Genomic DNA, 12,714 nt, shown 5'->3' with positions numbered 1-12,714 from the left:
CCTGAGTGCTGCACGGTGACAGCAAGGCCATACATGTCTTCAAAGAGGGACACTGCTGATTGCCATGGTCATTATTTTATTTTCTTCAGTTTCAACCTAACCTAGAGGCAAGCCCAAAATTCATTTTCTACTGCAATGCACGAACAAAGCTCGACCCCAGAGTGTCTCACTGCGTGAACCAAACCCTGAAAAAAGCCAAGCATCTCTGCTTGTTGTCTGAGCCAGTTTTCAGCAGCTTTTCCTCATCTGTAAACAAGAGCTAAGACAGCAACCAGACCAGTTTGCCTTTGCAAACATTGTCAGAGCATGACTTTTCTTTTTTTTTTCCTTTCTTTTTATAGGATGAAAGAGTTTTTTTATTTCTCCACCCTCCTTCCTTTTCAACAAAAGGGAAACAAGAGGGAAAGTTTCCTTTTGACAGGGAAACAAACACTTGAAGAAGAGGCTAATAACATTTAAGACATGGACATATTGCAGACTTCTGACCAGAAAAACATGGAACAGAGGATTTATATTGTGTATGTAGGTTTCCAGCACACCCCAATTTTCAGAGCAATAAATCAGTGCCTGAGTTTGAACCACACAAAGCTAATAAGGACAAAGAGTTACACATTTCTGCTTCTTTGATTTAGCATTCAATCTCAGGTTCAAAGTTCTGATTCTGCTTTATTTTTATGCAAGCATGTGGGCTGGGGAGATCAGAGGACTCTATTCCATCTCCCCTGCTGTTCCTGTGTTTTATGTAGGTGACAGCTTTTCTGCTATAATTTCATTACAAAAAATAATTGGTATCTATTTACCCAAGATTAACTGTGCATCTGTCTGTGTATGCTATACATAAAATTATGCTACAACTAGAACCACATATATTTTTGAATTAATGATGCAGCCCTTGCTTACTCAAGATCCCCACTAAGGAAAAAAAAAAGCTTTTAAAAAGGCTGCAGAATCAGTAAATCTAAGCTAAACTTGACAACAGGACAATTTTATTTGTGAAGAAATTTTTATTTGGGAAAGAAATTCAAGGCAAATGAGCTGAGTTCATAATGTGCTCAAACAGAAAAGAGAAAAACATGCTCCCCATGCTGCCCGAATGGCTGACATAATTTTCCTTGCTCTCCTTCCCTGTTAACTTGAAAATGCAAATTGCTTTGCTGTCAGGGTACATTTGTTCTCACTAATTCAAGACATTATAACAAGCCAAAATATTTATTTGTTGGGATTTTTTTTTCCACTCCAATTTGTGTTGTATCATAGTGGGAGCATCATCTATGGATTTCATTTACTGAAATATTATGCAAACAGCCCTTATGGGAAAGTCACCTCCCTGTAATAGGAAAACTATCCATAAAGAAGGCTCTTAATGCTTTAGGATGTTACCTCAAAGGGCCCAAAAATTCTACTCTGACCAATACTTAAAAGGCCAAAACATATCCAAAATAACTGCTCAAATGACCCATTGGAAAAGCCTTGGCTTTTCAGAGAAGGGATTTCGATCTTTCCTGTTTTTCAGGGGATGGGATGGACACGGAACACATTCTTTTAATTAGAACTGGATGAGCAAACAGAAGCAGAGAGCACATTTTATAGTTCAATCCTCTTTCTGATGCTGCTTCTTTTTCAGCTGGCTGTATTAAAAAAAGTAAAATATTTTAAAATATTTTCCTTTGAAAAATGTTTCTGATGGTAACCGGCTTTTAATCAATTATCACTTGTGTGTAAAGCGTTTCTGCTCCTGTAAGAAATAAAATGACATTTCAGCTGATAAAACCCCAAACAATTACTGTTTTCCTGAAAATTCCATTTTGCCTTCTTCTGGAGGGGAAAAAAAAATTAACATTTTTAATTAGAATTGTTTGTGCCACTTAAAGGGCTGAGATTGGTCTCTGCCAGCCCCTTTGTTAAGGTCTGAAAAAGCCCAAGGAGTCACCCCTTGGAGGAGTGGAGATGAGTCCAGACCACTGCAGTGATGAAATTTGGAGCTCTTTGCCATCTGGTCCTTCCATGAGAGCTGCTCCATCCATAGCTTCTCTCTAGCAACACTCAAATGAGCTCTAAACAAGTGGATTTTAACTTTCGTGTCTTAGTTCTGGGCCTAAAGTTAGGCAGGATTAATGTGTTTTTTTTCTACAGAAACTCTATGAGCAAATCCTTTGAAACTTTATTTCTCATCACCTTCCTCATTCATGGAGCAGCTCATAATACCCTACCTTGTTTTTTGGTGTTTCACCAAAGATCTAACCTTGTTTTAGCCCTATTTGTGTCTGCTCTGACTTCTGTAAAGTCCTTTGGTTTATCACAGTACACATTCAGAAGAGACTCTACTTTAGCAAAGGGTTTAAACATGCAAATAAAAAGAAAACAAACGCACTGAAGCTCTTCCAGTTTCTCAAACACAATCAAAAGATAAGTTACGACACCAAAGCCTTCATTACAGACATCTGTCATTACAGTAAAAAGTATTTTGGCTCCATTTTACTCAGTATCCTTCATCCAGAAATAAAGGCAACCCTTACCATTCTCACCAGACGTCTTGTCTTTCCCATTTGTAGCCCCGGTTCCTTGTCTCTGTTAGGGGGGACAAAAAACCACAAAACAAGAGGTCAGAACACACCTGAACATGCATTTTCCCCTTGGAATTCCTGGTAACTACAGCCTGATTTCTCCTCAATACATTGGATAACCCATTCACCCTCAAGCAACGCTTCTTTGAGACACTGCCAGTGAACCAGGAATGCTTAGTTCCATTTCAAGGTTGAACTTTGTGATCCTGGAGTACTTCTCCAATATAAAAGACTCAGATTTAGGTCCAGCTGCATCACTGCTTGTGCCTCTGGATGTAATTTTCACCATGAGTGATATGTATGTGTGTAATCAGGTTCCCAGCAGTGCAAGGGTAGGAGATGCTCTGCAGCATTTCATTTCTTCAGCTCCTTGCTGTGCCTACCCTTCCATGACTCAGGACGACTACAGGGAAGTCATGAGGTATTGCAGGGACAAAATTATAAGGGTCAAAGCCAGCCTGAAGTTAATTTGGACAATGCCATAAAAAAGACACAATAACAATGTTCCCTAGAAATACATTAGCAACGGAAGAAGGGCTAAGGAGAATCTCCAGATCTCATTTTGGCTAGAAGATTCCTTTTCTGCTTTGGCCATAAGAGAAGATGGAATTTCCCACTTTAATTCACTTTGTCCAAAGAACAGCTTCCTGAATTTCCATGAAAAAGAACCGATTTAGATCACTCTGCTAAGTGACAGATGGCAAAATCCATGTTTCCACCAGGGCAGTGGAAATATTCACAGTGGCAGAGTACCAGAGTAGTTATAATAGTAGGGAACTTCCCAGCTTAGGAGTGGTCACTCTATGAAAATTATTCTGTATCCCCCAAAGAAAGCATCTCAAGGTGGATTAAGGTATTTAAAGGGTATGGCAAAACTAGTATTTCTTATGCAAAATTATTCTTGCTTGTGTGTGTTACTTGAAATAGAGCTAAAGAAATCGCTCTCTAAGGTTGCACATGTAAAAATCTGGGAATATTAAATTCAGAGAATAAATCCAGCTGCACTCAGCCATCAGAGGCAGCACATCCTCAAGCACCAGGGGAGTGAACAGGTACAGGAGCACTGTAAACCAAATGTTTTTTACCAATATCTGGACAGTCATGTGGCTTCTTCCAAGAAAATTCATACAGCCATACTTATCTGAAGGCATTTTCTCTAAAATTTCTGGTTAAAAACTTCTCTGCTTTGGTTTCTGTCTTTTGCTTTTCAAAACAGTGGTATTTCCACTGGTATTTTTGCATATAATAGACCTAATCATGAGGTAAGTACAAAACCTTCATGGGTGCTCTTAGCTCTGACATGGAAAATGGAAATACATTTGATTTTTCCCTGGAGCCTCCAAGCCAAGACAAAAACTTGGCCAATAACAGAGAATGGGATTCTAAAGGGATAAACACCTTTGACAAAAGCCTAAGTTACCAACAGCCAGAAATCAATATATCCACCCAACAGCCAGTTTTGCTTTGTGCCTTTATTTAAAATTATTTAAATTAAATTTAATAATTCCATGTTTCAACTCTAAACTGCACTTTAAAGAAGATTTTAGTGTTCATTTACAAAATAATTTATTTTTCCTATCAATAAAAAGATACCTATATTCCTTTTTCTTCCCCTGTATATTTTTAAATGCTTTTTCAAGTTGTCTTATTTCCTGAGCATTTCAGGCTGTGCTACTTAAGCTTTATGAAAGCTTCTCTTTCCTCCCTAGGCTATACCTGTCAGGTTCAGTCTGCCTATGATGGAGTGCTGGAATATGGATTCACACATTTATTTCGTGTCTCAAGATTTCCCCTCGGGGAGAGCAGAATGTTGTCAAAGAAAAAGAATAAAAACTTGGGTTTGGTAAATTAAGGTTTTTCTATTCATGAGGTCACGGTATTTTTCTTTAAGTCTGAAATCAGTTGCAATATTCTGTAGCCATTTGTTTGATTGGTGACCACTGGACTTGTACAGAAAGAAACCTGAAAGTCTGCCAAGCCAGCTTTTGAGAGCTTTTCCTTTAGTTATAGAAGTATTTTGATCTATAAGCCCTGTGCTGTCTTCCAAGTGACTGCAATGGGTTTGAAAGTCAGAATCAGCTGCTCATTAACAAGGCACTGAAACCCAGGAAAAAGCCAGATACAACGGGATCATCCTCCTGCAAAGCCTTTAGTCTTTTATTTCAATGCATTCAGTGGACCTACTTTTCAAAACATTTTCAAGGTGTTGTTATTATTAGCAGCTGGAGTTTCTTTCTTCTTTCATCACCTTTCATGATGCTACTGCAGGTTGCAGAACAAAGCTGAGCTTTTTTATGTGGTTCAGAGCAAAAGGGGACTAAACACAAGGAGGAGTTACTGGGGGTATTTTCAAGAAGCAATGGATGAAATGCTGGTATAGCAGACATTGTCTATACATAAAATAGATGAAACTAAAATCAGTGAAATACAAGAAAAGCAATATTAATTTCTGGGATCTGACAGGCTGAACAGCCCCAGCTCCTTCAGCCTTTCCTCTCAAGAGAGGATTCCCATCCCCTAGAACTTGCAGCCAGCTTCCATCCTTCAGAGACTGCTGCTGGAATTCCACAGCATCTTTTAAGACAAGCACCAGGACAGAAACATTGAATAAACTTTCCACCAGTCATCAAAGAAACATCAGAGCTGAAATGAACACGAGTGCAGACCTGTAATGATTATACAGTAAAACATGCTCAACAGTTTTGTTGCTATGTTGCGTAGGAGGAAACAGAGTTTATGACTGCTTCGGGCTATATTAATTTTTAACTCAGTGGTTTTACAAAACACCAAAGACACATAATTAAAAATGTCTCCAAAAATCAAAGTGACTCCCAATTTGTCAGCAGAGGAAGTTAAAAAGACTTCTGCCATATGCTCAAATTCCCAGTAAGAAAAGAACAGGTTTGCTTTCCTGTTAAACTCTCAGAGCTACACACAGAGGCCACTTAATGTGGTATGAAAATCTGTACTAAATTAGTCCCCAAGGCGACCAAACTAAGGTCAGAAGTGAACTTGCAGCCACGAGGACATTTCAAGAAGAATGTTAAATTACTGCAGCAGCTTTTTGACTCATTCTTCTAGCCCCTGCTGCACCCCCAAGCCTAATTTTTGCCTTTAATCTTACATTCTGTTCTTGTCTTGAAATAGCCTGACCTTTTCAGCAATGCTTTTAATTAGCACCTCAGTGTTAGGGATTGCAGCCAGGTGTTGATTAGAGAATTTTTGGGGGCAGAAGGGTTGTTTGTTTTATGGTGAGCCACAGAAAGTCCAAGATCAGGGACATGAAACTGCCAGAACGTTCTGACAAATGGGCTTTTCCAGATAATAACATCATGCCGATGCTTCGCCTCTGTGCAGGGTCAACAAGGTACAAAGAGCTGAATCCCAGGAAAGCAGTGGCTGCAGATTTTCAACAGGATGTGTTTCTACATAAAAGAATGAAAAAAAAATTCCAAGAGTGGAATTAAAATAATAGAAACAGGTGGAAAGTCTCAGTAAAGTGGACAGCAGAAAAAGTCAGCGTGGACTGACAGGGTGACACACACAAAAAGTTATTTAGGATGTTCTGTACTGGCAAAGAGAGCAGCAGGGAAATTTGTGCATGTCCTAAGCTTTTCCTAAGCTTTGTTTTGATACCTTAAGGTGTGACAAAAGGAAATACACATTGGTACTAAGCAACATAAAAAAAGCTGTGGCTTTGCCAGCACTGTGCCAAGCAAGCCTTCCCTCTGAATCACCACCCATTCTCCATACAAAGATTTTTCTTTAAGAAACATAAATCAAATCCAACTGAACTATTTCATAAGGACTTTATTTTTTTATAGTATTCTGCTTTAATTAAAAAAAAGAAACCTCAGCTGTTTCAGCCTCAATGTGAAAAATGTACTGAAAAAAAATACATATCAAAGATTGATGGAGTTTATGATCTTTCTGCAAATAAAAATATCACTGAAAACACCTGCTTAGGGACTTGTGGTGTTTTCCAAGCAAGGAAAGCTTCCCAGTCACAGAAGAATGACCAGGAGATAATCAGAATCTAAATGAAAATCCCAAATTTAAGTAGGAGCAAGAAGCAAGCAGTGTGACTTGAGATGAGTAGCTACACTGCAGAATTTGGGATTTCAATATGATTATTTAGGCTAAGTTCTCCTTACTGGAGATTTCTGTGTCACTACCTCTTTCTAACGTCATGTATCTACCTGACATTGTGGCACTCAGCATTTCACACCCTGAAGTGTGAAACACATTACTCTTAGCCACAATACAGTAATAATTTGGTTTAGAAATGGATACAATGCTTAAAGATGCTTAAAAATAAAAATTAAGAGCAGGGAAAATTATGCTGTGACAAAAAGATTTTGGTTGCTGAAGCTGCAAGGGATTCCAGTAATGGGACTGCAATTTTAGCGCCATTAAATAAGTTCTCCTTACTGGAGATTTCTGTGTCACTACCTCTTTCTAACGTCATGTATCTACCTGACATTGTGGCACTCAGCATTTCACACCCTGAAGTGTGAAACACATTACTCTTAGCCACAATACAGTAATAATTTGGTTTAGAAAGGGATAAAATAAATCACAATGCTTAAAAATAAAAATTAAGAGCAGGGAAAATTATGCTGTGACAAAAAGATTTTGGTTGCTGAAGCTGCAAGGGATTCCAGTAATGGGACTGGAATTTTAGCGCCATTAAAAAGTATTTTTTGGAATTATATGTCAGAAAGCAAAGAAATGAACAGCTGGGAGAGATAAAGCACACTGCTGGAGAGCCAGGCACAACTTCTATCATTTCACTCATTTCCTTCTAATTATTTCTTCTCCAAACTGGTCTGCAGCAGAGACAGATGGCAAATCCCAAACCAACTCTGTGACGTACAGGTTCACTCACATCAGTCACCTAAAGAACATCTGCAGCCAGAGCTGAAGAACCCCCGACAGGAGCTGGGATAAAGCAATAAAAATTGCACAAGACACTGCACAAATAAACCTTCTTCACTTGTCTACTTGTGCCTCCTTTACAAGTTCCTCCACTCTTCCACACATTTTTATAGATGTGGGACTGAATATTTATGAGATGGAAGTGTCCTTCAAAGGCCACATTTAAGGGAATTGCAGAAGGTACAGAACACCTAGCCAAGATTTTGTTGGAATGATGGATAAATCTGGTAACGTGTCTGTTACTTCTGTTTTACACATCATTGTAAGAGATCACAGACCACACTTCCTGAGCAGCCTGACAGAAAGAAAAATTATTTATCATCTTATACTTCCTCACCTATGCATCCCCTCGTCCCTGCATGCTTCTCTACTCCAAGGGAGTTTTCCACAGCCAGTTTTCTGTCTGTTTTGCTTTGCCAGGGCAGCACAATGTTGCCAGAGTAAGAGCACCAAAATCCATCTTTCCATACTGACTGTCAAAGCTAAATGATCCCTGGCACTCTGACAAGTCCTGTAATTATCCTCATGGGTCAGACAGTTTTCTACTTGACTGGGCTCCTGATTGTCCCTGATTTTATTAAGGCTATCCTACAGCTATTTTAATAAATTAAAACTACACAGGTGGGCTGAGATGAGCCGATGGGATTCTAACTGCAGTGGCTTCAAGCTGACAGACGGACAGTGGTTTTTTGTGACTTTTTTAGTCACTGAAGGGACATGGTTATGCACATGAATACACACTGTCATCCTGGAAAGCACAGTATAATCTGTCCAAAATGTACAAGTCTCTGATAACTACAAACTACAAATGGTGTTGTTTGCAGTGTAGCCATTGCCCATGTGGAACACACGCTTTTATTTACAGGGCTACACAAAATGCACACTGAGTGCTTACTCACAGAGTTTCTCATAGGCTGAGGGCATTTGCTTTAGTTTAGGAAGCGTGATTTGTTCATTTTTGTCCAGATAGAACTTCTGGCTTAAGGTAAATGCTCAGAGTGTACACAGACAGCAGGAGATCCTTCTGAGCTGAGCACACTTAGAACCATGGAATGGTTTGGGTTGGAAGGGACCTCAAAGATCATCCAGAGCCACCCCTGCCATGGCAGGGACACCTTCCACTGTCCCAGGCTGCTCCAAGTCCTGTCCAGCCTGGCCTTGGGCACTGCCAGGGATCCAGGGGCAGCCACAGCTGCTCTGGCAATTCCATCCCAGCCCTGCCCACCCTGCCAGGGAACAATTCCTCATTCCCAAGATCCCATCCAGCCCTGCCCTCTGGCAGTGGGAGCCATTCCCTGTGTGCTGTCCCTGCATCCCCTGGGAATTGTCTCTCTCCAGGTTTCCTGGGGCTCCTTCAGGCCCTGCAAGGCCACCCTGAGCTCAGCCCAAAGCTTCTCCTGTGCAGCTGAACAATCCCAGCTGTGCCAGCCTTTCCTGCCAGCAGAGCTGCTCCATCCCTCTGCTCATCCTGGAGCCTCCTCTGGGCTCTCTGCAGCAGCTCCAGCTCCTCCTGTGCTGGGCCCCAGGGCTGGAGGCAGATCCCAGGATAAATTAGGAGGCATCTGATGAAAATGGGCTGAGGGAATCACTGCCTGGGATAGAGGAACCTACTTACAGTGCTGGTTTTAAATATTCTAATAGCACAGAAAAAGAACTTTAGCTGTGCCCCATTTTTGCCGATGCTGGGCTGTAATTTATAAATCAGCACAGTGAGAACCTGCTGATTTTGTATTCAGATTCCATATAATGTTGTAAACTGAATATTTACACCAACACCAAATGTAATCAACGTAATTAGCACAAACAGTAGCTTGCTTAATATTTAGGTTATTAGCATATTTTGAATTAAAACATTATTTCTCCAAAGACATTATAATCACAATTTTTATTTTTTTTTTTTTTTTCAGAGGCAGGGATTAATAGAATCTTTGAAGTTAATTTTGAAAGCAGCTGCAAGAATGTATTTCCCAAATCCTGTTAATTACCATGCCAGCCATGAGAAGTAATCCCTCTTCTTTTTTTTTTCCTGCAGGAAATGGAAGATTTGATCCAGCATGGTTTATTTACAGGGCTAACTCATATGTGTACAAGGAGTTGCGTTCAACAAAGCAGAATTACTTTTATGAGTGGAATTGGAACCTCAGTGTGGTACTGTGGAATTTCCCTGAATTGCGTGTTGGGTTTTGTTTAGCAAAGGGAAAGAGAGTAAAATCAACCACAAAAAAACCTTCTCACACCACCTGCCAAAAAATGACCTCATTTCTCATTGGACATGGGCGATACAGCCCATATCCCAGTTACACTGAGGTCTCCTCTTTATCCATTTCCAAGGTGACCCAAGAGGAGTATTTCAATTACATAAAAATTGATTAAGCTAGATGGCATAAATAAAAACTGAATGGGGTTTTTAAGGTGGTTTCTCCCTTTTTTTTCCTCCTATTATTTCTTATCTATTGGTAGCATCAGACCTGGCATTACAGTCCCAAAAAGGGCATTTTTGGGCAGGAAACCTGCCTTAAGAACTCCTACTTCCCATTAGAGCCCAATCCAACCACACCTTCCCATCCCCAAGGCCTCATTTCTTTGGAAACAATTGTTTGCAAGGTCACACGGAAAACAGGAGCACTGAAATGATTCAAGTTAAAAATAACCCTTCAGCAGAGCTGTGTTGAAAACAATCATTGAAATGATCCAGCTAAAAAAAGAAATACATATTTCAGCTCTTTCTGTTGATCATTTCACTCACGTAGTTGATGTCTCTGATCCACAGTTGTACCAGGGCAACCTAAATTATCAGCCTTGGTCCCCTGTGTAGGAAATACAGGCAGGGCGCCTCATAAGGAACAAGAGTACCTTGGAGATTTGGAAACAGCATTTGGATGACAGTGTCCTGGGTATGCTTTCATATCAGCATCCCCAAATAGGAAGAGTGTCTTAAGCCAATTAAGGGGTCAGAGTCCCTGCCTAGGCATAATATAACTGATTACGGATAGTGGTTTTGTAGCAAAAAATTTACTTTATATTTTATTCTTCCAAGCCCTTCTGAAGTTTTGGGTAATGCAATTTGCTGAGCTCTAAACCCAGCTGTAATTGAGTTAGAGGTTGTCCTCAAGGGCCAGCTTGGATTATTCACAGCAAAAATCGGCGCTGACAAATTGCTTCATCTCTGATCATATTGGCTGTCATTAATAAAACAGGCTGCTTCTTCCCAGACTGCAAAAATTCTGGTGCTTGTTTTTTTCCTGCTGGCATGTTTTTATTTCCAGTTGTACCATTAAAAAGAGAAAAAAAAAATCTGATTCTTACTTCCCTGCTGTTTGCCTACATATTTCAGAGGTAAACAGGTATTACCACAGTCAGTTAGACTGCTCTAGTAACTGGGCCAGCCAGGATTTTCCAAAAATATTAATTATGGCAGTTTCAAGCCACCACGCAAAGGAACTTTCTGCCTTCAGCCTCGGGCAAAGCCTTTGATTTTCAAGACAAGAGCAAGACCAAGTGGCAGGGATGTTTCTGCATCACTTACTCCACTGCTCCACCCACCCCAGAGCCGGTCTGGTCCCAGGGAGGGGCTCAGAGCAGCCCCCAGCCATCTGCTGGGATGGCAGGAACTTCTCCAGGGTCATTCCAGCACCAGGGAATCTCCGGATCGTGAGCGTGCCCAGCCTTGCCCAGGGGAATGACACAAAGCTGGCACCCCTGGCTCTGTGCCACGGACACATTGCTCCCAGGGGGGACCCAGGATGGGCTGCTGGAGCTGCCCTTGACGTGCGGCATGGCTCAACAGAGGATTTGTCCAGCATTGTTCCAATCTGGATCGGGAATGACCCGCTGAGAGCTTTAGAGGAGACGCTTTGTTAAGGCGGGGATGCGGTTCAGAGCAGAGCTCTTGGCACTGGGAGGAAAAACCACAGCCAAGGGATTGGAAACAGCCCTGCCACAGTGAAAGGAAAATGGGCAGGGTGAGGCACAAGGTCACCTTGACGGCCACAAATCAGGGACAGAGATCAAATAAGCTCACATGTAACAAGCAGAAGACAAGTCAGGTCACTGCCTCTGTCCAAGAGATGGACAGAAAATTGGGTTTTCCACAAATCAGAAACTCTGAGGACCCTGCAGCTGCTTGGGGAAATTGTTGCTGCGATCCATTTCATTGCTAAGAGCAGCAGAGAAGATAAGAAAGCAATTTTCACAGAAAAGCTGTAAGAGTTCCCGGGTTCCCTGGCCCCAGCAGAGACAGACCAGGTTACCTGCCCTACGACTAAATCCATCCCTGCTAGGATGGGAAGGCCCTGGCACTGGCTGGCCAGAGAATCTGTGGATGCCCCATCCCTGGAAGTGTCCAAGGTCAAGCAGGACAGGGCTTGGAGCAACCTGGGATAGTGAAAGCTGTCCCTGCCCATGGCAGGGTTGGAACAAAAAGATCTTTAAAGTCCTTTCCAACTCAAACCATTCTGTGATCCTATAAACTCTGTTTTCCAATTCAAATTCAATGAAAACTTGCAAGTTTCCCCATGTAGTCCTCTTTCATTCCCTCTGTCTTCAGTCTCACATTATGAACCAGGTTCCATTCTGCATTTTGCACGTGAAATAAAATAAAAAACATTTACAACTCATTCACACGTGAACACGACAAAACATCCTGCAATGCCATTAAAAACGGCCCTTGGTGCCCCTACAAGGAAAGTCATGCATTTTGGTAATAGTCTCCCATACTTATCCTGTGACTAGAGAGAAAATAGGTTCCTTAGAAGTTCCATGCAGAAAGCAGATTTACATCCAGTTGTGCTGCCTGACACACTGCAGTCAGACAAAAACATTATTGTAATAAAAACATATTAAAGACTTACACAGCATGACTGCAAAAGCTATTGCTAGAATTCAGGTAATTTGCAATTTGGGTTCTCTGCAATGCACAATATTAAGGTAGGACCTTTGCTACCCATGTTCCCACACCTGCAGATCCATCCCCTAAGTCCAATTCCAGGGCAGAAGCGCACAAAGCTTTTGATCCATGGAAGGGATACAAAGCAAAGCTCAGAATAAAAGCCCTGTGAGAAAGAGAGGATCTCCTGTAATCTATCCTGAGAGGTTCATTCAGCTTGCTTTGGGTGTTAGTGCTCTCCAGTAGCTTGCAAAATATGCTGAAGGAAAGAAGTGATAACTAGCCAAGTCTGACTGGCAAATTAAAATTGGCATCAAGCTGGCCTGC

The 12,714-nt window shown here is 41.2% G+C and overlaps 1 protein-coding gene across 1 annotated transcript in view; it reads right to left on the bottom strand.

The window, feature by feature from the left end:
• PCP4 (Purkinje cell protein 4) overlaps window positions 1–12,714 on the bottom strand; it is a 47,300-nt gene that overhangs the window by 25,367 nt on the left and 9,219 nt on the right. Inside the window, exon 2 of the mRNA XM_041487815.1 lies at window positions 2,517–2,568. Coding sequence (XP_041343749.1) covers window positions 2,517–2,568 — 52 coding nt within the window. The remainder of the gene's footprint in view (window positions 1–2,516; window positions 2,569–12,714) is intronic.

Source organism: Pyrgilauda ruficollis, unplaced genomic scaffold (genome assembly GCF_017590135.1).
Source record: "Pyrgilauda ruficollis isolate IOZ18807 unplaced genomic scaffold, ASM1759013v1 scaffold84, whole genome shotgun sequence".
Classification (NCBI taxonomy): Eukaryota; Metazoa; Chordata; class Aves; order Passeriformes; family Passeridae; genus Pyrgilauda; species Pyrgilauda ruficollis.
The sequence above is the reverse complement of the archived record's forward strand: the minus strand, read 5'-3'. Positions and strand labels throughout refer to the sequence as shown.